Source organism: Gymnoscopelus braueri (genome assembly GCF_963280865.1).
Source record: "Gymnoscopelus braueri genome assembly, chromosome: 17".
Lineage (NCBI taxonomy): Eukaryota > Metazoa > Chordata > Actinopteri > Myctophiformes > Myctophidae > Gymnoscopelus > Gymnoscopelus braueri.
This window is the reverse complement of record NC_137617.1, coordinates 14,757,748-14,783,013: the sequence shown is the minus strand read 5'-3', so window position 1 is coordinate 14,783,013 and position 25,266 is coordinate 14,757,748. Positions and strand designations below refer to the sequence as shown.

Sequence of the window (25,266 nt, the reverse complement as noted above, 5' to 3'; positions counted from 1 at the left end):
ATGACATTGTGTTTTTTACATTGTTCTCTTTTTCTATTTGGTTGGCTTGAAGGCCAAGTTGAAGATGGGCTTACTCTAAAAAACACGCACACACATGCCTACCTAAGCAACCGTAGCATCCCTATTCTGGGGGCGAACATTCTGCGAAAATAACCTACTGTATACAAGCTCACAAAGTGTCTTGTTGCAAAGAGTTTTGGTGTAGATAGGGATAAAAGGAGGGGGCCTAGTATAGACCCCTGGGGGACTCTGGTCAACAAGGTATATAGGGTTTAAGTGGTTAAGGAAGCTTTGTAGGGGTTCTGTCATTTATTTTAGACTTCAGACTTCATTGTCCACACAATTCCTTTCACACAGCAGCACACAGTCACAGCAATACAACAATAACAACATACAGCAACACACAACAGTAAACACTCAGCCTGTTCAACGAGGCCTATTGTTTAAGGCAGATATGGCTGTGGGTATCAAGCTTTTCCCAAAGGAAGCGTTTCTGCACCTGACAGTTCAGTATCTTTGAGAATAGAGTGCTTCAAGCTTGCGGATAACTAATAGTCTTTGGTGGCTCTGTTTTTTGAGGGTCATTAATGTGATGGTTGAAGCTCAGTCTATTGTCCAGTGTCATTGTACAGCTTTCAGCTATTTGAACCGTCTGGTTATTGATGGGAATGGGCTGTTGAGGTGAGGTGGGACCAATTATCCTTTCCTTTGTCTTGCTGACATTGAGGCAAAAATGGTTATCCTCACACTACAGGGTGAAGTCAAGTGTGCAACCCTGAGTGGTTGTCTGTGTGAAGGACAATAATTAAAACTAGAATCAACTTTATTGTCACAGCACATGATTATAGGTGTTAAATTATTATTTTATTTATTTATTTTGTGGGCGCTCGGGTGGCGCAGTGGTAAAGTGCTGGCCCAGTGCCCACCACCACGGAGGTTGTGGGTTCGAACCCACCGAGGTGCATAATATTTGTCACTACACACAGGCTGGGGCCGCACCTGTCAGCAGGGAGTGTTGGGTGGGAGGAGTAGCACGAAGGCTCTACATCCTCCCGGTAGGGGCTCCTCACTGACAGGTGAGTAGGACACAACAGCAGTGACAACACACAAAATATGTGTGGGGTGGAATCAATTGGCAAAACGACTAAATTGGGGAGCAAAAGGGGTAAAAGGAAGAATATATAGACAGTATATATTATATTTGTGTGTGTGTGTGTGTGCGTGTGCGTGCAAACTCTCAACATTGCAGTTGCAGAAGAGTTAGAATAGCGAAAGAGAATAGAGAGGAAAGGAACAAGTACATGTCATTCCTTTTAAGGATAATTCCTTTTAACAGGACGTTCATGAAAGTCCTTGCGGGCTTGTTTCCAATGAGGGCCTGTGAGCAATTAGGGGTTAAGAGTCTTGCTCAGGGACAAATTTCATTTCATCGACACATATGCTGGCGTGGCCTGGAATCGTACCTGGGGCAACCAGGGCCTCTGGCTCCCTAGGCGGGCTCACTAACCACTCAGCTAAGGCCGCCCCTTTTGTAACAAGTCAAATAACAGGAAGTCACAGTTAAATCAAATATACAAAGTCCTGACTAAAGAAAAACATAGCGACAGTATATAGTCTGGTATAGTATATAGTATAGTATATTGCGTCACCATCTCGTGTGCATTATATCAACAGTAAGTAACTATATCCATAACTGACAGTGTTAGTGCCGCAAAGACTGTGGTATATCTGAGTTTTTGAGGTAGGTAATGGTGGCCGATGGACTGGTGTTGTCACTGCTGTAAAGTGTGTACCGGAATGGGCTCAACACACATCCCTGGCTGCTGTGCTCCGGTGTTAAGTGGTGAGTGCAGTTGATGTGGTCATGCTCACACACACACGCACAGCTTGCAGTCTGTCACTGAGAAAATTGTGGTGTTAAGAGCAGAGCTAACTCCACAAAGAGGATCCTGAATTAGGTGCCTGGGGAATCCACATACTGGAGGTGTGTACTGTGTAGCATGCCAGCCACAGCGTCCTCTGTGCCCCTCATAGCCTTAGAGGCAAATTGGAAGGGAACCCCTGCTTATCCTGTATTTTCTAGTTAGAGTGGTTTTGTTTCATTATTTTGGTCTTGGGAGTCCCTGATGCCTTATTTGCTTCCATTTCTGCAGCAACTTGGTTTAATCATGTTTCTGTTAATAAATGGTATTCAGTGTTAGTCTAAGTTAGACAAAGGACAACTTCACCCATTATCATTACTGTATAAGACCACCACTCCTGTCTCAGAGAAGAGCAGTGGACGGATCAGAAACCTGCCTACCAGTGACATGATTTGTAGGCAGGTTTGATAATTTCAAAGATTTAAAACTGTATTTATTTATTTACTAATGCAACAACAATGGCTTCTATTTCAGCATGCTAACTATTCAGGAAGAGAAACGCTGCCGTTTCAATTAGTTTGGATGACATCATTGGCAGGCGGGTTTCCGAACTGTCTATAGCCCATCAGCGAGTGATTGTGCCATCTTATAATGTGAGGAGCGATTATATGAAGATATGGTTTTGTGTAAACATGTTACAGAAAGTATGTTGCTACTACCTGTGTTCTCTTACTGTACATTAAAGAAAGGTTGTAACATAAGTGGGGTCTCGTCCGGGATATGGCTCAGTTTAGTTTGGAAGGTATTTTATTAATGAATAATCCTACTTTGAAACAGAATGAGAGTTGTAGGAAAGATGACCTATGTGTAATCGCTGCATATTATGATATTTCTGCGTCTTTGGTTAAGCGGGAGTTAAAGTCTATCATTCAGAAACACGAAAGTTTCTTCGTTAAGTTTCTCTGCTAAATTTCTCTTAGCAGGTCCAGAGCTGAAGACCCCCAGCAGATGATCCTGAAGCTGTTGCTACCGGGGTGGTCGAGTCCTCTCACTGCCGCTGAACCACCTCCCTCGTTGCCACGGATTGAGTCATTATTCTCCTTTGTCTAATAGGTGCCCGCTTAAAGGTGCGCTTAGCCTGTCTTGAACTTGATGGGGAAAAAAAGAAAAAAACAAGACCTAGAGATCCAGCTAAGCTGCCGTAAGCTAAAACAGCTGCGATGAAATTCCGCCAGGTTGAGTTGCAATCTCAAAAGAGTGATTCTGAACCTTCTGCTGTGTTCCCTCCTTCACCTTCTGCTGTGTTCCCTCCTTCACCTTCAACTCCTCCAGCATTCGATGTAAGCAATCGAGTATCAAGAATCAAGAGGGGTGGGCGTAAAAGGGACACAGACAGACAGACAGACAGACAGACAGACAGACAGACAGACAGACAGACAGACAGACAGACAGACAGACAGACAGACAGACAGACAGACAGACAGACAGACAGACAGACAGACAGACAGACAGACAGACAGACAGACAGACAGACGGGTACAATGGGTACTCTGACAACCGGTACAGCGGGTATTTCATAACTGGGTGGGGCATGTATTTCCAACTTGCATCGTTCCCTAATTGCATCATCCCCGACTAGGCCGGTGTCCGGTCTAGTAAATATAATGAGAAAAAAAAACGCCAGATAGAGCGGCAAGAACATGGTCCCTGCATTCCAGGAAAGTTAAGTGGAAGCCTTCATTGCAGTGGAACATACTGCTGCTGCCCTGCATTGGCACAAGGACGTCTGGCCTCCACTACCGCAGTGCAAGTTGGTTGTTTAAGGCACGAGAGGCTTGTGCAGCCCTCTCTATTGAGGACAGTCTTAAGCATGAAAAAGTTCAAAGTGACATACTTAAGGCTTATGAGCTGCCTCCCCGGTACCTGACGCATACAGACAGCTCATTTGTTGCGTGAGGAAGTCTCCTCCCCGAGCATTTGAGCTCTCTACAGAAAAGAGGATATTTTGTTGTTTCTGTTATAGCGTGAATTGATGTCGAGGTGATTTTCTTTCATCTGTTTGCGAAAGAACTGAAGGCTTCAAAACCAGGTAAAAAAGGTTGGATTGTTGCTCGACTGCATCATTAGAGAGAATATGTCTAGGCTCATATCTGAGAGAACACACACACACGCACGCATTCACGCACACAGTATATTCTTCAACAGCACCCATTCATTTTCCAACTACACTCAGCCAGTATGACAGACAAAAAAAAGTTATTATTGGAAAGGACCCTAAACGGTCTATTTGTGTTCTTTTTGACTCTCTCTGAGTTACTTTAGTCTTCTGCAATCCATTTATGAAATGACTAAAATAAGGTAGTTAACACACTACAGAAAGGTGAACGCAGACACATTCAGGCTCGCACACACACACACACACGCTCGTGCGTGTGCGTACGGCACGTTACATACACGCTGACTAACGGAACGGAGCGGTGATGTAAGGAGGACACAGCGATTCTTATCAACATGCTGTAATCACATGGTTGTCTCCTCGGAGAGCGGGTGAAAACTGTAATTATTAATAGTCCTCCAATCCCAACTTATGGGATGTGGCTCCACCGTACGTGGCTACAGAGGAGAGCTCATTCTGTCGTCAGGAGCCCATCCCTACGGGCCACAGCCCCCCTCTTCCTCTCCTGTAGGATAGGAGGATAACACTTTATTAACCCCTTCACACCGGGAACGCATCTGTGTAACCACTTTATCGATATTTTATACTTTGGCTATTCAAAAATAGCAGATCTACAAACTCATAGCGCGGCACTCTGCTGTTTTTGAAAAATCTTGAACATTTGCGCAACTATTTGAATATATACTTTTTAAAGCGAACATTTTTAACTCAAATCTTTGCTTCATGGGGGTCCCTGGAACGAAATATTTTGAGATGGGGGTCCGCGGCGATATACATGTAATTTTGGGGGTCCTTGAAACACTGATATAGAAACATACGTTTTTTTTTAAACTGTAGGATTTAGAAGACATTTGTAGAATCCCCAGAAGCTGAGTTACAAATGTTTGCTTTAAAAAAATATATATATATATTCAAAGATTTGCTAAAATGTTCAAGATTTTTCAAAAATAGCAGATCTACAAGCTCTTAGCGCGGCACTTGGTGCCGCGCTAAGAGCTTGTAGATCTGTAGAGCTTGTAGATCTGCCAAAGAATGGCCAAAGGCATCTGAAAATGACACAGATTCTTCCCCGGTCTAAATGGGTTAATACCCGGGAGGGGGTGGAATTCAGGAACAGACCTGTATAATAATGGCCTAGATCAAAAGGGGGAGGAATCACTGCAAGAGCTAGATAGAGCGAGCAAAAAGTTTGAGAATAAAGGTGACTTTAGTCATGAATTAGGAGGTACTGTGGAAGCAGGAGGAGGGAGAGAGAGAGAGAGAGAGAGAGAGGGAGAGAAAGAGAGAGAGGGGGATGGAGGGAGGGAGGGAGGGAGGGAGGGGTTTTGAATAAGAAGCCAGAAAGGCATGGAGAATGTAACAGAATGTCTACAACTAAATCACTTAAGCTCATATACTTTGTTGTACAATGAATAACAGAAATAGCTGATCTACAAGTACTATGTTTTGGAAAATGTTTAAAAAGAAAACCAACTCAGCCTTCTGTTCTAGACCAGAGAACAGACTAGAGCAGTTTCAACATATAGACCAATTATTTGTTTTACCACGGTTCTCCGTTTACTACTCACTATGGGATATCAGCGCCCTCAGGCGATGAGACAGAGCAACACACACGCTCCCGGTGCCAATACTGATTGGCTAAGGGTATGTCACGAGTCCGGAAGACCCGGGAGTATAAAGCTCCCTCGTGACGTAGGCTCTTCCTCTTTTCTCCACTCTGCAAGCGAATGCGCAGAAATTCACACACAAGAAGCAAGAAATTTTACAACTTAACCCAACGCGGGAATACGGAGTATATCCCCACGGGAAAATCCTTGCAAATAAGTTTTCTCCCGGAACTTATTTAAGTATTTATTTATTTACCTATCCTCTCAGTTTTCCTTATTCTTGGTCTGTTCTGGAAAAGCCGGTTAGCTGAAAAAGCCGGTTAGCTGCTAACACCGGTTAGCAGCTACTAGCTCATTCATTCATTCAGTGGCTAGGCTAATACTAGCAGCTACTAGGCTACGCTACTGGCTAGGCTTTAGCCTGTTGTTTTCCCAGACCGAGGACCAAGATGGAACCACCGAGGAGTTGCGGGGTCGCGGAATGCGACCCCCTCATCGCCGCAGACGACCCCCACCGCGTCTTCATCCACTGCTTGGGGGTCGATCACGCGTTCTGCGCCAGGACCCACCCGGGTGAGACAGATGCGTGCCCTAACTGCACGAGGTTAACCGTTTCTCAACTTGACGCTCGGCTCGTCAGGGCTAGGACCCTGGTCGGCTGGACTAGACGAGATAACGGTGAGACCTCCACCGCCACCGGACCGGGGACCCCAGTCGGGCAGCACGAGCGGCCCCCCGGCTCATGGGACCCCCACCGGTGCCGATGCCAAGACTAGAGCGTCAAGCGTCCACGACGCTGACGCCACCTCCCGCCGCTGCTGCTGCGATGGGGGCTTGTCCCCACCGCAGCATGCTAGCAGCGGCCCTCCCTCCCCCCCTGCCAGCGAGGAGTCGATGGCTCTTCACGATGACGACATGGCGGAAGACGGGGAAGATTTCCTGGAGCTCCCGTCGTACCAGGACACCCAGGAGGTGTCCACGACGAGCCCCGGACGGGGAGAACCTCCCGCAGCCACCGAGGAAGAGATCCTCGAACCTGTGGCGGCTGGTTTCAACGAATGGCTAGCCTCACTAAGCAACAGGTTGTTAGCAGCGCTGTTCTAGCTTAGCTTGCTAGGACAACACCAGCTCGTTAGCCTCTTCAGAGCCGGCGTCTGTACCACAAAGAACGAGGCTACAATCGGGTGCTTTGAGACACATAAAGGGTTTTCATAAGAGTATGTTGAACTGTTTATGCTGTTTCCACTGTTCTGTGTTTATACTGTTCCATTAAAAATTTCCCAAAATACACAAGCACACTATCCAGCCCCGGTCAGGAGGTCACGACGCTAGGGGTCCCTGGGGGTCCCCGGGCGTCGATGCCCTCCTCTATAAGCCCATTGTGCCTATCAGGCCTGCCTTCACAGCATGGTAGACAATAATGGGATACTTCTCTGCCTGTTTTCAACAACTGTCGGGGTGCATCGATGCATAGGGATCACTAGGTGGTCCCCGTGTTGATAACCACCCCTTATAAGCCCAAAGCGCTTGGAAAGTCCCTTGGTGACTTTCCAAACGCTGCTGGGATGAATACTGTGCGTGATATGAACAAGACAAAGGTAATAAACCATTGCTAATATCTATACGCCAGTGTACATGGGTCACGCCAAAAATTTTCCAATTCTACCATCCATCCGGCAGAGGGCGCCAGAGGCCCACTGTGGGAAGGAAGGTTTGCAAGATGGCGGCGCGGGTCGAAGGTCACCCCAATATTTACAACCTGCCAAGCACCGTGTCACGCCAGCCTCTGGAGGGCGACAGAGTGCTTCCTTCGGTGGAGGTGGCTCCGTCGCTTCCTTTAGCCAGGCCAAGAAGCCTAGACAAGATGGCGACGGACTTTGTAAACACAAGGGAGCAGCGTGGAATGCTTCCGTACTCAGTCACGTGACCCCCACGCTTGCACGGGCCCCGTGGGTTAGGTGTCGACGTCACCTGTTTCCATGGAAACGGATGTCAACGTCTCTTCACTCTTGGTGAGTTAGCCGTGACTATTACTAGCTATGGTATGCTAGGTTAGCATAGCCTCCAGTCAGACTGCTGTTGTTTTCACTTAGTGGCTGACTAGCCTCACTAACATCGACACAGTTAAAGAGCAGTGTTGTTTTGGTGCAGTGCTTAGACAGTCCCCTAAAACAACACGTGGTGGCCATAGCTCTCCTTCGTTCTTGGTTAGCCAAACAACTACAGGTAGCAGCTAAAGGCTAAAGGCGACCTGTAGCTAGGCTAGACTAGACCAGGCTAAGCTTACAGGCTAAGCTAGTTAGCCCTTTGTCTACACTACCACGATGGAGGCTCAGGTTCACTGGGTGCCTTGAGACAAACATAAAGGGTTTTCATAAGAGTATGTTAAACTGTTTATGTTGTTTTACACTGTCTTTGTGCTTTATTTTGTTGCATTAAAAATTTACTAAAATACACAAGCACATTATCCAGCCCCGGCCAGGAGGTCACGACGCTAGGGGTCCCAGGGGGTCCCTGGGCGTCGAAGGCCTCCTCTATGAGCCCATAGAGTCAGGCTGATGTTGTTTCACTTAGCGGCTGACTAGCCTCACTAACATCGACACAGTTAAAGAGCAGTGTTGTTTTGGTGCAGCGCTTAGCCAGTCCCCTAAAACAACGCTGCGGTGGGCATAGCTCTCCTTCGTTCTTGGTTAGCCAAACAGCTACAGGTAGCAGCTAAAGGCTAAAAGCGACCTGTAGCTAGGCTAGACTAGACCAGGCTAAGCTTACAAACTAAGCTAGTTAGCCCTTTGTCTACACTACCACGATGGAGGCTCAGGTTCATTGGGTGCTTTGAGACACACATAAAGGGTTTTCATAAGAGTATGTTAAACTTTTTATGTTGTTTTACACTGTCTCTGTGCTTTATTTTGTTCCATTAAAAATGTCTTAAAATACACAAGCACGTAATCCAGCCCCGGTCAGGAGGTCACGACGCTAGGGGTCCCAGGGGGTCCCTGGGCGTCGATGGCCTCCTCTATGAGCCCTTTGTGCCTGACAGGCCTGTTTCACAGCATGGCAGACACTAACGGTCTCTAATGGACGCCACAGTACGAGTCCGCTGGACCGCGTGGCGACGTCATCGGTCCCCGTGGAAATGTGCACGTTGCCCACGGGACTGATAACAGCAGCGCCCCCTCCCGACTCGCTCGCTCGGTGAGCAGCTTTTGGGAGGGTTGCAATCCGAATCTGTTTTTATCCCAGTACATCAGCGTTGCACTGTGTTTACTGGTTAAGCTCAGTACGGCAGTGACACACTGTGGTTGTACTGGCCAGGCTCCCCTGAACAACAACAACACATTGTGGTTGAACTGGTGTGTTTTCCACATGCCTTGTGTTACTTCCTATGTCAGACGAGTGTGTCTCTCTCATGCGGAAGATAAAAGCAGCCACGACTCTAAGAGAGAAGGTTCTCTCTCTCTCTCTTGAGCATGAGCGTTACCAGAGAAATATCTACGAATCAGAACCGACTGGGTTTCTGTTCAAAGCTTTTTCTGGTGAGAAAAAGGGGGGGGGGCGTACGGCCCTTTCTGAATCTGAAGGGCCTCAACAAGTATCCATTTCTTGGTTGACGACCGTAAAAGCTGTTGCAAAACGGTACATCAGGGGCACTGATGGGCGGGCATCAACCTCTAGGTTGCTTGCCTCCACGTTCCAGTCTGGCCTCCACACAGAGAATTCCTGCACTTCGGCTACAAAGGGGAGTGTACGAGTACACGGTTTTTCCCTTTGGTATGTCATTGAGCCTGCGAGTGCTCGTGCAGTGTACCAATGCGGCCATAGCTCCACTGCGGCGACAGGGGATCGGTCTGTCGACTTAACTTCGACGACTGGTTAATTGCTGGCTCAGAGGAGGAGGTGGCACGGCACACGGCCGTGGCCCTCTCCCACCTGACGTCGCTATGTTCACAATCAACGTCCAGAAGAGCGTTCTGGTTCCATCTCAGCGGACCACCTTCTGGGGGATCTCGCTGGACTCGAACACGCTCAGAACGCGGCTGTCCAAGGGCAGGTTAGACAGCGTCTTAGCTTGTGTGAGGTCTTTTCGCGTAGGGCGTCAAGTCACTTACAAACTAGGCATGCAGGCGGTGAGTCTCATGGCTTCAGTCATTCACCTAATCCGCTTGGGCAGGTTCTACATGAGACCTGTATAGAGGTGGCAGCGGGCTCTTCGGATCCCACTCACCTCAGGCTTTCAGCAAGTGGTGGTGTTTCCAGGGTGTCGTGGAGACACTCGGATCGTGGTCGCAGGTGGCTTTTCTGTCCCAGGGGGTCAGTATAGGCGCTGTGATATCACAGAAGGTCATCACCACGGACGCCAGCCTCACGGGGTTTTTCCTCGCTCTCAAACAGTTCGGTGCTCGGTTTCCGGGTTGTTCTGTCTCGATCAGAACATACAACACCGCGACCATGTGCTATGTCAACAAGCAGGAAGGTTTGGCCTCCCTGGTGTTGGACGGATTGGCGTGCGAGATGGCGCTGTGATGCGACTCACGTCTCGCGTCCATTCAGGCGTTCCAGGTGCCGAGCCTCCTGAACGAACTGCTTTATGCTTTCCCACCAATAGAGCTGATCCTCCCCATGTGGGGGAGGGTCAGGCTCCGAGGGTTGTTGATGTTGCTGGTGGCCCCAGCATGGGACACGTAGAGGTCAGGAGATAACTCCTCTCCTTCACGACGTGCCTTGGGCCCTCCTTGTCGGCAGGGACTTGCTGCGGCAGGGAGGGGGGACGCCCTCAGGACCTAGACCTATGGGTCTGGCCCGTGAGAGGGTGAATTTGAGCTCGTGTGGCCTTCCCCCTGACGTGATGGCTACCATCCAGGGCGCAAGGGCCGTGTCCACGAGGAATGCTTACGAGGTCAGATGGGGGTTGGAACAGTCACCAGTGGTGGTGGCTTTCCAGGCCTCGATGTCTAGCATTCTTACTTTCTGCAGGGAAGGCTAAATCAGGGTTTATCCTTCTCGACGGTGAAAGTGTATTTGGCTGCCATTTCGGCTTGCCACCTAGGTTTCGACGATGGCAAGACGGTGGGTCAGCATAACTTCGTGCGCCGATTTATGAACGGCGCCAGAAGGGCTAGACCGGTCAACAGGCCACTGTTCCCAGTCTGGGAGTTGACGGTGGTGCTGGAGGCACTGTGCCGTCACCCGTTCGAGCCTTTTGAGTCTATGGACCTGAGGGTCATTAGTCTAAAAACGGTCCTTTTGGTGGCCCTGTCCACGGCTAAACGGGTCAGTGACTTGCATGCGCTCTCGGTGAGCCCGGAGTGCATGAATTTTCTGAACAACGACAGGAGGGTTTTGCTTAAACCAAACCTGGCGTTCGTTACAAAGACCGGGGTGGTGGCCCCAGATCCGGTTGAATTGGTGGCTTTTCATCCGCCTCCCTTCGCTTCGGCGGAGGACAGGCGGTTACATTGCCTCTGCCCGGTGAGAGCTTGAAGCTCTATTGCCAGAGGACGGCGGCCAGTCGCTCATCGACACAACTCTTTGTCTCTTTTGGCGTGGGGGTTCAGAGGAAGGCGGTCACCAAAGCGTCGCTTTCTAGATGGATCCGTGATGCCATTAAGCTGGCTTATGTGAGTAGTGGTGTCCCTGTCCCGGGGGGTCTGAGGGCCCACTCTACTAGAGGCATGGCTACGTCCTGGGCTCTCTACAAGGGAGCTTCGATCCAGGAGATTTGTGCGGCTGCAAATTGGTCGTCACCGTCGACTTTTGCGGCCTTTTACAGTCTGGACGTGGCGGCGTCATCAATGGCGCACGCTGTCCTGGGTGTGGCTGCTGCCTCCAGGTCAGTGGAGGATAGGGAGTAGGCTTGGGGCCTTTTCTCCATATCTTCCGACTTCCTCTTTAGGTTTCCTTGGGACCAGCAGGGCTGTGTCTTGGGGATAGGGCCCTGCTCCTCATTATTATGAGGCGGACTGTGTCTGCCTGTTAGTAAATAGGGCAGACTCTAGAGTCTGTCAGGGCCTACTCTTGTTATCTATCCCGCACCCCAGCCCGGTGGGCTGGGGGGGCGCCCAGGGGCCGTGAGGTCGTGGACCTATGGCCTGGGGGTCTTAGGTCACGTCCGGGGGGGACGTGACCTAGGAGCTGAGGGGCGTGCGGGGTTGTCAGGGTTGTGTGGCTCATTACCTCAAGGGGGGTTTATGAATCCCATAGTGAGTAGTAAACGGAGAACCGTGGTAAAACTAGAGGTTACGAATGTAACCCCGGTTTTAGTAGGTTCGGAGTTTACTACTCACCAGACACCCCTTTCTGTGCGCATTTGGCATGCAGAGAGGAGAATGTTAAGAGGAAGAGCCTACGTCACGAGGGAGCTTTATACTCCCGGGTCTTCCGGACTCGTGACATACCCTTAGCCAATCAGTATTGGCACCGGGAGCGTGTGTGTTGCTCTGTCTCATCGCCTGAGGGCGCTGATATCCCATAGTGAGTAGTAAACTCCGAACCTACTAAAACCGGGGTTACATTCGTAACCTCTAGTTTACCAACATTGAGACTTGATGCACAGTTGATTGTTTCATGCAATCAATTCTCAACCTGTTGTTTCGGGGTGCACTGGTTTCAGTGCACCCCAACCCCCCCCTGTGTGTTTGCTAGCGAGACCTGACAGAATGGGTTTAATTTGTAACCAGTATGACGCTTGCAACCAGTGTGACGTCGTCTGTTAAGGGGTCTATTGCTTGTCTGTTTTATGGAGCTATACTGTAGCTTAACATCATACACAAAGAATTGCTAACCCACACGAAAAGAAAAATAAACTATTGATATTGATATAATACTATAATATAGTATTATAAAACCCATACTAATATTATTAGTACGGCATACTAATATGATTCAATTGCATTCTTCTGTTCAACCTTTATATGCCCCCACTAGCTCAGAAAACAAATTACACAACGATATCACCAGGGGATTATGGTCCAATACAAGCACTGAGTAGGTGCATTAAATAAATAATTGGTTGTGCCAGAGTTTTCATCAAAATACTATATACAAACACCAAACTGAAGTAATTGTTTTTGTAGCCAAGGAAGAACGATTAAAAGTGCTCAGCTTCAATTAGTAATGTTAAAAACCACAACACTAGCCAAAAACCTTGGTGTTGGATCAGATATGAATTTTAGCAGCCAAATGAATTACAAAGTCAGCGTACTATCACCTCAAGAATAATTATGTATCAAAGAAAAAACGCATGTCTCAGCTGGATTTGTAAAAACGTACAAACATGAATTCATCATAGACTCGACTACTAATATTTGACCACACAGCCACAGTTTTTTTCTTAGATCTTTACATTGACTTCATGTCTGTCAAAGAATAGATGACAAAACACTAGAGTTGGTTTATGAAGCATTGAATGGTTTTGTGCCAAAATAAATGTATGATCCCCGGAATCAAAACCAAGTGAATCAAAGCTGAAGACTTTTCTGTTTGCCGCTGTCTTTTACTGGGGATTTTTTTTACTTATTATTAATTTCTTGTGCTGCAGGGTAAATTTGTCTATCTTATCTGTTTTATTTTAGCTTATTATTATTTTCTATTCTTTTAACCCTGTAGCTTAATAACTATTTTCAGTTGTATTCAAATTGCCTTTTATAATGTGTTTCTTTTCCTTTGTTATAACTCTTCATGTTTTGAATAAACTAAAGCACTTCGAATGACCTTGTTGTTGAAATGAGCTACAGAAATAAACTTGCCTTGCATTGCCTTGCCAATAGAACCATTTATCAGGTGATACTGACCAATTGACGCAATGTCTGACATTTGGACAGTCTGAGAATTCACCAGATTCAGTGTTTGTGCAAACCACACATAATTTAAGTACAATCAAGGATGTGCTACATCCCACTGACACCATTGTAGTATGGGTTATCGGTTATCGCTGCACTAAAAACTCTTAACATGGATATGAGCGAGCTATGAAAGGATGACAGAATGTGTGGCCTTTAGTTTTGGATAGTGGTTGTGCATGATACTTGCTATGGAGTAGAGAGAGACTTTGTTAATAATAAGATAAGGACTTCACTCATTCTACACTTGAAATATGGGTTATCAATATGTAAATGTGATAAGGATGTCAAAACTCAATAGCCTTTGAAAAAAAAATCACATTTTGTATGAATGCTATCCAGATTAAGAATGAAAATGTCTCGATTCACATTGCAGAGGTGACTTTGGGGTAAAAGAGACCTTGAAGGAGGAACATGGTAATTTGATTTCCTGTGTGGCGTGCTGCTCTGTCCTTTCTGCCCCGCTGTGCTGTTGACCAATCACACTGAAGAAGATCGATGGTGTTTACACCTCACATTCAGCTGACACTCCATGGACATATACATATATACACACGCACAAAATGTGCACACGCGCATGCACGCACACACACACGCGCGCGTTCGTACACAGATGTAGATAGGCTCTCTTATAGACAACTAGACCCATACAGATCCATGCAGTACAAAAAAAAAGAAAAAAAAAATACCAAAAATCCCTGAATAGATAGAGCAACAGCGTGTGGAGGAGAGTTGCAGTAACCAATCATCATTTCCCCAGAGAGTTCAAATATCATTCAATTGAACTAAGACCTTTTTTTTAAATAAAATGCTGATTGGTTGTTTGACCACCAGGGCCAATCCATTCACAGCACCAACTCTGAAGATAGCCTCTACTGCTTCCATATTAACCCTCGTGCTCCGTCTCCTCAGCATCAAGTCTCACCGTCTCTGTCTGGCAGTCTGCCTCTCTCTCCCTCTCTCTGAATTTATATTGTATGATGTAAAAAATAAAATAAAAAAGTTTCTTTCAATCACATGAACCCCAGCATCCCTATTCTGGACACGTCATAACAGGCGAACAGTCTGCGAAAATAGGCAATCTAATGCGTCGCCAACGTGACGCATTGTGAGTTTGTACTGTAGATGAGCTATTTTCGGCAAAGACATTTGGTGTAGAGGGAAAAAAGGAGGGGACCAAGTACAGGCCCTAGGGGACCTCGTTCAGCATTATATACAGTTCAAGTAGTTAATGTGTATTTAAGTGACTCATTCCTTCAGTCTTGTCCGTGTTGTCTATTACCCAGTGCAACAAGGACCACAGTGGATCATTATAACTTGATTTTCAAATACAAAATCAATCAATCAATCAATCAATCAACCTCTCTCTCTCTCTCTCTCTCTCTCTCTCTCTCTCTCTCCTCCTGTCCTCCCCCTACTAGTCTCAGATCTCCACTGACCTCCTCTGCTCCTCTCCGTGCTCCGCAGACGGAACGGCCAGACACTCGTCCATGTGACCGTGGAGAAGTCGCAGTACGTCTCCTCCAATCAGATAACCTGTCGGTCGCGAGGAGCGGTGGGGAGAGAGAGACAGAGAGAGAGACACAGAGAGAGAGAGAGAGAGAGAGAGAGAGAGAGAGATGGTGCTTTTGGTGCTACATAATATACAACAACAAGGAATCAAAGAAGAGAAGCAGCATTAAGAAAAATAACAGTTTGTCCTTTGGTCCTCCTAGCACGTAAGGCGCTTGACGGTGCTGTGTGCAAGGTTCTTACACATCGTTATAAACATCTATTTACATGTACAGTATGTGGACAGTATGTGTATGTAAAAGCTGCAAAGTGACCCGTGCCAGTGTCACTGCCACTGCCACTGCTTCTGACCCCAGGCAGGCAGTCGGGGGAGAGGGACAGAGGGGACAGAAGTGATGAAAAGGGAAAGATATGTTGTAGGGCAAGAGTGAAGTGAGGAGAGAGAGACAGACAGACAGAGAGGTCAAACATGTAAGCGAAAGAGATGAAAGAGATAGGGGTAGGGCTAGGGTGAGTGGGAGAAGATGAGGAGAATAGCCGGCTATTGAGGAAGAGGAAGTGGATATGAGGCCGGGAGAGAGTGACAGACGCAGACAGGATGAAAGGCAGAGCGGGATGACAAGTGAGCAGAGAGAGAGAGAGAGAGAGAGAGAGAGAGAGAGAGAGAGAGAGAGAGAGAGAGAGAGAGAGAGAGAGAGAGAGAGAGAGAGAGAGAGAGAGAGAGAGAGAGAGAGAATAGTGTAGTGGAGGAGGTAAACATCCATTAATCATGTCACCTTGTCATTTCTCACTTCCTGCCTGTCACAAGGCACTGGTGTCTCCTCACAGTGAACTGTAATACACTCTGCTGTGAATGTAATTCTGTAGAGTGAATGAGCAGCCCTTTGTGTGTGTGTGTGTGTGTGTGTGTGTGTGTGTGTGTGTGTGTGTGTGTGTGTGTGTGTGTGTGTGTGTGTGTGTGGTTTCCCAATGAGTTTGTTTACCACCCTATCAGTGTTCCGGGGATGCCTCTATCTATTAGCAACTGCCGTCTTTAACATCCGGCGTACTGTGTGTGCGTGCGTGCGTGCGTGCGTGCGTGCGTGCGTGCGTGCGTGCGTGCGTGCGTGCGTGCGTGCGTGCGTGCGTGCGTGCGTGCGTGCGTGCGTGCGTGCGTGCGTGCGTGCGTGCGTGCGTGCGTGCGTGCGTGCGTGTGTGTGTGTGTGTGTTCCAAAGACATCATTAAAAGGAAAGAAAGAGTAGAAAGAACAGAATATTCGAACAGAACAGAACAGAACAGAACAGAACAGAACAGAACAGAACAGAACAGAACAGAACAGAACAGAACAGAACAGAACAGAAAATAACAGAACAAAATACAACAGAATGCAATAGACAGTAACAGAACAGAATGGAATGTACTGAAATAGAAATGGAATAGAACTGTACCTTGTGCAGATTCACTACCGGAGCAGATGGGAGCCACGCTCCATAGTGTCTGCTGGAAGGCTGCGTCCACATGTAGACTGCCATTACCATAGGATAGATGCTACATGGACACACAAACACACACACACAAACACACACACACACACACACACACACACACACACACACACACACACACACACACACACACACACACACACACACACACACACACACACACACACACACACACACACACACACACACACACACACACACACACACACACACACACACACACACACGAAGACTGTTACCATAGGATAGATGCCACAACATGGACGCAGACATACATGAAGACTGCCGTTACCATAGGACAGATCCGTGGTTCTCAAAGTGGGGTCCAGGGACCATCAGGGGTCCTTGAGGGGGTTCTAGGGGGTCCCCAGCAAAATATACAGTACCCACTTTAATCCTATATATATGTACATCAGCTATTTGAAAATAGCCGATCTACTTATTTTTTTGTATTACTATTTTCAAAACCTTCCCTTGACATGAATAAGTTTGAGAACCACTGGGATAGGTGCTTACAAGAAGACTGCCATTATCATAGGATAGATCAGTGGTTCCCAACCTTTTCTGGATCAGGGCCCTCTTGAAAACCTCGAAAGCGTTAACGGCCCACCCATCTGACCACTTATTACACGGCAGCCGACAAGCTGCCGCGCTAAGTGGTCAGACGGGTGCATTTTCAGAGCATGTTTGTTTTAATGATCAATCAATGGATTGCGTCCCCGCTAGGATCGATGGAACTAACGTAGTATACTTTAAGTTCCTGTTTATCAAGGTTTTAACCCATTAAGACCTGAGATACTGTATGATTCTACTTAATGTCTTCTAAATCCTGACAGTTTACTGAAAAACGTATGTTTCTATATCAGTGGTTCTCAACCTTTTTCATGTCAAGGAAAAATGTTTTTGGCCACGGACCCCCCACCTCAAATTATTTTGTTCCAGGGACCCTCAGAAGCAAAGGTTTAAGTTACAAATGTTCGCTTAAAAATATATATATTCGCACTGTGAGCTTGTATATCTGCTATTTTTTAAAGAATAAATACCATGACTTTTTTAACATTAATGTCATATCAATAAATAAAAATATGTAAGGGACCACTTGAAATATCCTCACGGTTGGGATAGATGCTACAAGGACAGAGACAGGGGGAAGAGAGAGATGAATCGACTAAAAAGGACGGAAAACAGTAGAGGTAAAGAGAGGGGGTGGGGGGGTGATAAACATCGCATAGAACAAGGTAGCTGGTTCAATATCAAGACCATTAATCATGCTAGTACAGAGCTTGGTAGTGGCAACGCTCTGTATGAAGTTGTCGTACTTGGTCAGTAAAAACAAAACGACCAAGAACGACCGTAAGAAAAAACCAATTAAAGACAAACAGTTCAGGCTTCCTTTAAGAAACAAGAGAGAGAGACAGAGATTCATGGCACACACTGGATTTCATTAAGTTGTAAATAGGAAAAGAGTCACGCGTGCACACACACACACACACACACACACACACACACACACACACACACACACACACACACACACACACACACACACACACACACACACACACACACACACACACACATACACACACACACCCCTACACACACACATACACACACACACACCCCTACACACACACACACACACACACACACACACACACACACACACACACACACACACACACACACACACACACACACACACACACACACACACACACACACACACACACACACACACACACACACAAACACACACACACACACACACACACACACGTCGCTGTCGGGCGGAAACCTTGTATGTCCAACTACATTACCTTTCAGGAAATGAAAAAAAAGAACCTTTGTTCCAAATAAATCCAAGCTGCATTGTGTGCATCGTTATTACCTACCCAATCAGACTCTTCTCACTTTTTTTATGTTGTTTCATGCTTTTGCTTTTCTTTTTTGCTTTATTGTTAAATTGTTTGTAGCTTTTTCTGTAAAGCACTTGTGCTTTATTCTTGCTCTGTAAAGCACTTTGTGCTGCATTTCATGTCATGAAAGGTGCTATACAAATAAAGTGTATTATTATTATTACTTTGCAGTTAGCCAATCAAATGATGGTCTCCATTTTACAAATATCATGGTTTCTGAACATGTCATTCTCTCTGTCAAACTGAGCCTTGTGCTAGAAGGAGGTTATGGTAACTATCGCAAAAAACAGTCTGCCTGTCTGTCTGTCTGTCTGACTGTATGTTTATACTGTATGTATGTCTGTACTATTGTCTGCCTGTCTGTCTCTCTCTCCAGATGAAGATTTGTTATTAGCTTCACCGTGATAGATTCAAGAAAACCACCAACACGATACAGGTCAGAATATTACAACAAATTACACACACACACACACACACACACACACACACACACACACACACACACACACACACACACACACACACACACACACACACACACACACACACACACACACACACACACACACACACACGCGCAGAGTACTGACCAGGTATCGTTCTGAGGAGACACTGACGAGGATGAGGTCATCTCCCACTCTGACCTTCTCTCCTTCTGATCGCTGCTTCGATGCTGGGTGAATGGTCCACCAGCATGCCTCGCCTACGTGCACACACACACACACACACACACACACACACACACACACACACACACACACACACACACACACACACACACACACACACACACACACACACACACACACACTTTGTGATATCAACCAATCACTGGAATGACGAATAGACGAATAAAGTCTTTGAATCTTGAATGCTCTTGTAATTAGAGATGTACCGATACCATTTTTTCCTTCCTGAAAATTATTCCAATTCCCATGACTTGCGTATCGGTCGATACCGAGTACCGAGCCAATAACAGCGTGTAATTTAAAGAAAATCTAGGACAGTGTTTCTCAAAGTGGGGTCCAGGGTTCCTTGAGGGGCTTCCGAATGGACCCTTACAGGTCTGTAACTCTGAGAGTGTACATTTGTACACTCTCAGAGTTATGGGGGTGCTTGAAATTAAAAACCACTGATCTAGGAATAAATAAAAAATGTTAACTATATACAAAACAGTAGTGCAACATCAACTGAAGCATTCAAAGGACAAAATAATTGATTACTGTAAATGACATATTATCATGTGATAAATGATGTGGTATGGGAATGGCATAGACTGGCATACTCACCGATACCGATACCAGCATTTTAGGCAGTATCGGCAGCTTTTCCGATACTGGTATCGGTATCGGAACAACTCTACTTGTAATGCACGGAAGCGAGTCCCACCCAGACATGGCTCATTGTGGTTCACATGATTTAACCTATTTTGTCCACCAGGGGGCCGGCCAATTCAGATGGCGCGCTCGTCTACGTGTGATTCCATCGGTCGCTCTGCACTCGCTCACCTAGCCGCTTGTTCGGGCTCGCCTCATGACCCTCAAGGCCTTGCTGTCGGCGTGCCTGCTTTGTTGTCAAGTGATTTCAAAATAACACAATCATAATTTAGTGCCCTTCAGTTGTTTTGGGATATTTGTGACGGTAAATTTGCACGTACATGACATTTGTCCTCAGCATTTAAGCCTCCTAAATACAGGAGCAGTAGGGTTAAAGGGATATTTCACCCAAAAAAGATATTTTTTTCTATTTCTTAGTCACCCCATGGAGACTTGAATTCATGGATATTTTTAAGGCAATAATTTGATGACCAGCGGACCACTAGGTAGCGGTTCCGCTAGGAGACGCAAAGGAGACTCTTTGTGTCTCATACTGGAACCGCTGCCGGTCATCAAATTATTGGCTTAGGAATGCGTCAAAAACAAAAAAAATCCATGGGGTGACTAATCGATAGGAAAAAAGTCATTTTGGGGGTGAACTATCTATTAAGTGTTATGCTCAGGCACACACAAAGACTGGGTGGAGAGCTATGACCGCCCCAAACAAAACAAAAGTTATATACGTACAATACACAGGGAGCTGAGTGAACCAAAATGAGAGCTCGATCCTCCCGAGCTCAGCTGCGGTGGGAATCGCTTATAGTGTAAGCGTGTATAAGAGAGCGTAAGCCTTACACACTCTTTGAATTCTTGCGCTGTGCACGTTGGGCTTTGTCTGTGAAACTTGGTTACAACACGTAAGAGCACAGAAAGATACACACACCTGTGCACACACATACACACACAACAACAGTAACAGTACTAGTACGCACACAGAGTGAATAGCAAATAAAATACAGATGTCACTGCAGACTGGACTGCCAGGTCAATTACCACCACAGTCGCCTCCTGCATACTGACAAGGCCAAATACGGTTTAATAACAGTCACCCTATTAGCCTGCGTTCCCTCTCTGCTTCTGGTTTACTGTTGCTATAGCGCACAGCACTGCGGTGGTGCATTATTCATTCAGCCCTTTTGTTTATACTGTAATTTATATCTCATCTTTATAAAAGCAGGTCAGGTACGAGGGCATGTGAGGAATATAGTACTTCATGTTGTTGGTTAGTTTGGGCTTTGTTTGTATTACTCACAGTCTGTCTTTGTAGACAGAGGACACAGAACAATGAGAGAGAAAGCAGCAGCTGAGGGAGATAAAAAGCAGTCCATAGGGACTCAGAATTCACTAGACAAACACACAGTAAAATGCATGGGCGGTGTGGTCTCGAGTGGACAGCTAAAAAGTGGCATTCATCATTAATACGCCTGTGTATGGACACAAATCAAGGCTGTCCGATCTTTACTTAGGAGCAGGGCTACACTGAAATAAGTAAGAATTTCTAAATGAGGCCCAATATGTAAACAATATTAGTCTACTGGCATGCACAAGAACGTTGGCGATGATCGGTGCAGCGGTTTGCGAGATTAGACAGACAGAGTCGTCAAAGTGAGAATCCAATAAGAGAATCCACTGTCTGTAGTTGTGCGTACACACTACACTATATAATGTGGACACATGTGTGAATACCTCTGAATGTCACATCAGACATCACACAATCAAGTGCCCGAGATTCGAACCTGGGTCCGCTGTGCGGGAAAGGACACTAAAGCCAAACATCTTAACCACTAGCCTAAAGGGGTATCCCCCTTGGTAGGTGGAGATATTCAACTTTTGGTCTTCAGGTAGGCCGAGGCTCTGAGCCACTATGTTAAATACAAGTACAGTATGACACAATAAGAGGCTCTATGCACAGCAGCCACTTCCTTCACAGGTGTTATCAATGATACTAATGAAGGCTCTGTTCCATTTCGTCTAGCACAGTGGTTCTCAGATTTTTCAATTTCCCACGACCCCCATAACTCATCATTACGGGTCCATTTGGTTCCATTTGTACACTCTCAGAGTTACACACCCGTAAGGGGCCACTTGGAAACCCCTTAAGGAACCATGAGGGTCCCTGGACCCAAATTTTAGACCCACTGGTGTAGCAGAGTGTTTCCAGTGAGTCAACATGCATAATATCAGCACCCTGACTCTGTTTGACCAGAATGGAACAGAGCCTTCATTAGTATCATTAGTAACACCTGTGAATGTCTTCACAATAGGTATGCTGTGCATAGAGCCTATTCAGGCCGGCACTCATACACTGACCCAAACCACACGGTCACCCTGCACGCACGTGTGCACACACACACACACACACACACACACACACACACACACACACACACACACACACACACACACACACACACACACACACACACACACCAAACAAACACCAAACAAACATTCACAAGCAAATGTATAAGTTGTGAACCAAAACTTCAGATATAACACAGACTTAACCAAAACAAGCAAATAAACAGCTGCAAGCACATTATTCACAACACAACCACAGAAGCACACTGACAAACCGTTTAGGTCAGTTCCTTTGACCAGCGTTTAAAATGGAAGCAATTATGATACGTGTTCACATCGGGCCGATTATGCACAGACCTACTGAGTGCATAGAAAATGTTTCATTGGACATTGTCACAGATTTGCAGCTATTTCTGTGAATTGGACATGGACAATTGTGTAATGCGTATAGTACAGCCAGGCTGCCTATTCAAGTAGCCTCAATAGTTGACATCTTAAAATAGCAATCACATAATGTTGATTAACATTTATAGGGCGCCGATTTTCATATCCCATACATGTACTGTATATGCCGTTGATAATCCAAGGTTGGGATAACTATTATGTTTGGGCTGGAGACATGACAGCACAGTACCACAGCAAGCCACAGAAAAATCTACTAGCACTTAACACATCTAAAACTCCACAAAACAAGTTTGGAAACGTAATTTCGGTTGATTATTTCTTCCCTTCCCTTCTTCGATCGAAATAGCGTTTCCTAACTTTCTTTTTAGGAGTTTACTAGCACTTAACACATCTACTAGCACTTAACACATCTACTAACACTTAACACATCTACTAGCACTTAGTGGAATAAAGCTTTGACAGTAAGAAGTAGTGCCAAGCTTATTATTACAGCTATACATAAGACGAGCCATGCAGGATTTCAACTGGTGCTCATGGTATACTAACGAGGCGAAGCTAAAGGTTTGGAGCTTGTTGCAGGCTGGTGGTTACTACTACTACTAATAAATAAATGCTATGCTTATTAATGCAAATAACTCAATCTTATGCCAATTACTTGTCCTATACTGTTGACTCTGTACCTGCCAGTTCCTCTCCCTCTCCCTCTGGTAGCGCACCAGCACTGGTAATATCTCCACCTTTGCATAGGAAACATAGAAAAAGAGGAAAGCTTCTTCATATAGTCTATATATATTGTGTGTGTGTGTGTGTGTGTGTGTGTGTGTGTGTGTGTGTGTGTGTGTGTGTGTGTGTGTGTGTGCGTGCGTGCGTGCGTGCGTGCGTGCGTGCGTGCGTGCGTGCGTGCGTGCGTGCGTGCGTGCGTGCGTGCGTTCGTGCGTGCGTGCGTGCATGCGTGTGTATGTGTGTGTGTGTGTGCGTGTGTGTGTGTGTGTGCGTGCGTGCGTGCGTTCTGCTATACTTTATATAACCGTGAATTTCTCTGGCATGATTCTCTCCCCTTTGTTGCAGAACCTAACCATCTCAAATGTAGTGAAAATGTGGCTTCTATAGGTAACTATAAAACATGTTATTTGACTGCACGCTGGGGGCAGTCCATCCGTCAATCCAGCCATCATTTTCAAAAAGGCCGCCAGCTCTGTCTCGCCCCCTTTCAGCTCCACCTTTGCTATTTTCTTTCTGGGAATGGGGCTGGGGGCTGTTTACAACAGCACAGCACAAGTCTTGGGTCGGGGGAAAGTGAAAAAAAACAATCATCTTGATTCTTCTAAAAAAAACTTTGATTATTAACATTTTGACCCATCACTCTTCGTGACAATTGACACATACATATTCTTTCTGTGACAGTGTGGGTAGTTCTCTGCTATAGGCCAGTGCAACAATACAATAAAATAAAAATGGACAGGCTGCAGGCCATGAGGGAAATGTCCGGAGTCCGGGCCTGGTCCAGCCTATGGCTGTGGCACTCCATATTTGGCCAAGACTGACGTCATCAATATGACACCAGAGATTCACAAGGAAGCATGTCTTGTTTTTTATTTTATTCTAGTAAAGTCATACTGTGTAACATTCATTTTAAAGAGTCTTTTTGGCGACGTCCCGGTCATACGAAACCTACTGCTCAATTTCAAAATGAATGCTGCAGGGTGTGCCCGATGATATTTCGGAAGGCAACAACAAGCTGTCAGAAACGGTATTCATCAACTGTAAAATACACATATGAATACATTTCTGATACATTTCCAGTGATTACGTCATTTTGGTGCAAGTGTCCGGGGCAGACACTCGCAAATGCAAATTTTATTTAACTAGAGGTTCGGGCCGGTTCACACCTACGTCGCACCGCCGATCCGACCAATATGCCCATATATGGGGATCTCTGTATCTGTCAGTCCATGTCCCTTTCATGCCCATATATGGAGATCGCTGATGTCATCAGTATATGCCCATATATGGGAATGCCACCTTTTGTGCCCATATATAAAGCTGACTGATTTGTTTGCACCAGATGCCATGACGACACATTGAGGTTGGACAACACACTCCATATTTGGGCATAGGTCTAGGTGCATTGGGAACTCCTTATATGGTTATGGCTGAGTCATAGTGACGTGACGATGTGGTCCGCCGGCCCGCCCGCCCTCCGGCCGGTCATCCCTTAAACCAATTTTAATATAAGATAATGTTTAGAGAAGTTGTCAACAAAAAGTTACAGTATGACTTTAAGTAATGTAAACAATTTTTCTTCATCATGACTGTTTTGAATCATATTGTATTTCTATTTTTGCCCACGTGGTTGAGGAGACTCTAATTTCAAGAATCACTGCCTGCTGAGCTAAAACACCTTCAGCCTACAATGGAGGCTCTCATATGACAGACGTACAGTATACCCTAATTACAAAGAACTGGCTGTCTAAAATAGTCTGTCTAAAAGTCCTGATCACTCCCGCTACCCCTGGATCGCGAAATTATTTTTTCTATTGAAAATCCCATTGGGAAATCTTAGATCACATTATATAAGAACTGTGCTCCAAAAATAAAAAAATAAATGTGACTCTGTGTCGTTTATGATATTGAGTTACATTTGATAACGTCTGTGTTTGGACAAATTAAATTAGCACTTTTTCATATAGTACATATAGTTGATGCTTCAACTATGAGTAAAGTAGTGGTTGATTTGTTTATTTTTGGAACACAGTTCTTATATGATGCGATCTAAGACGACCCC

General features: G+C 45.9%; 1 protein-coding gene across 1 annotated transcript in view; it reads right to left on the bottom strand.

The window, feature by feature from the left end:
- ryr2a (ryanodine receptor 2a (cardiac)) overlaps window positions 1-25,266 on the bottom strand; it is a gene marked incomplete at its 5' end in the record, with an annotated part of 269,110 nt that overhangs the window by 150,116 nt on the left and 93,728 nt on the right. The window contains 3 exons of the mRNA XM_080455627.1: window positions 14,923-15,019; window positions 16,424-16,523; window positions 18,990-19,102. Of these exons, the coding sequence (XP_080311753.1) occupies window positions 14,923-15,019; window positions 16,424-16,523; window positions 18,990-19,102 (310 nt within the window). The remainder of the gene's footprint in view (window positions 1-14,922; window positions 15,020-16,423; window positions 16,524-18,989; window positions 19,103-25,266) is intronic.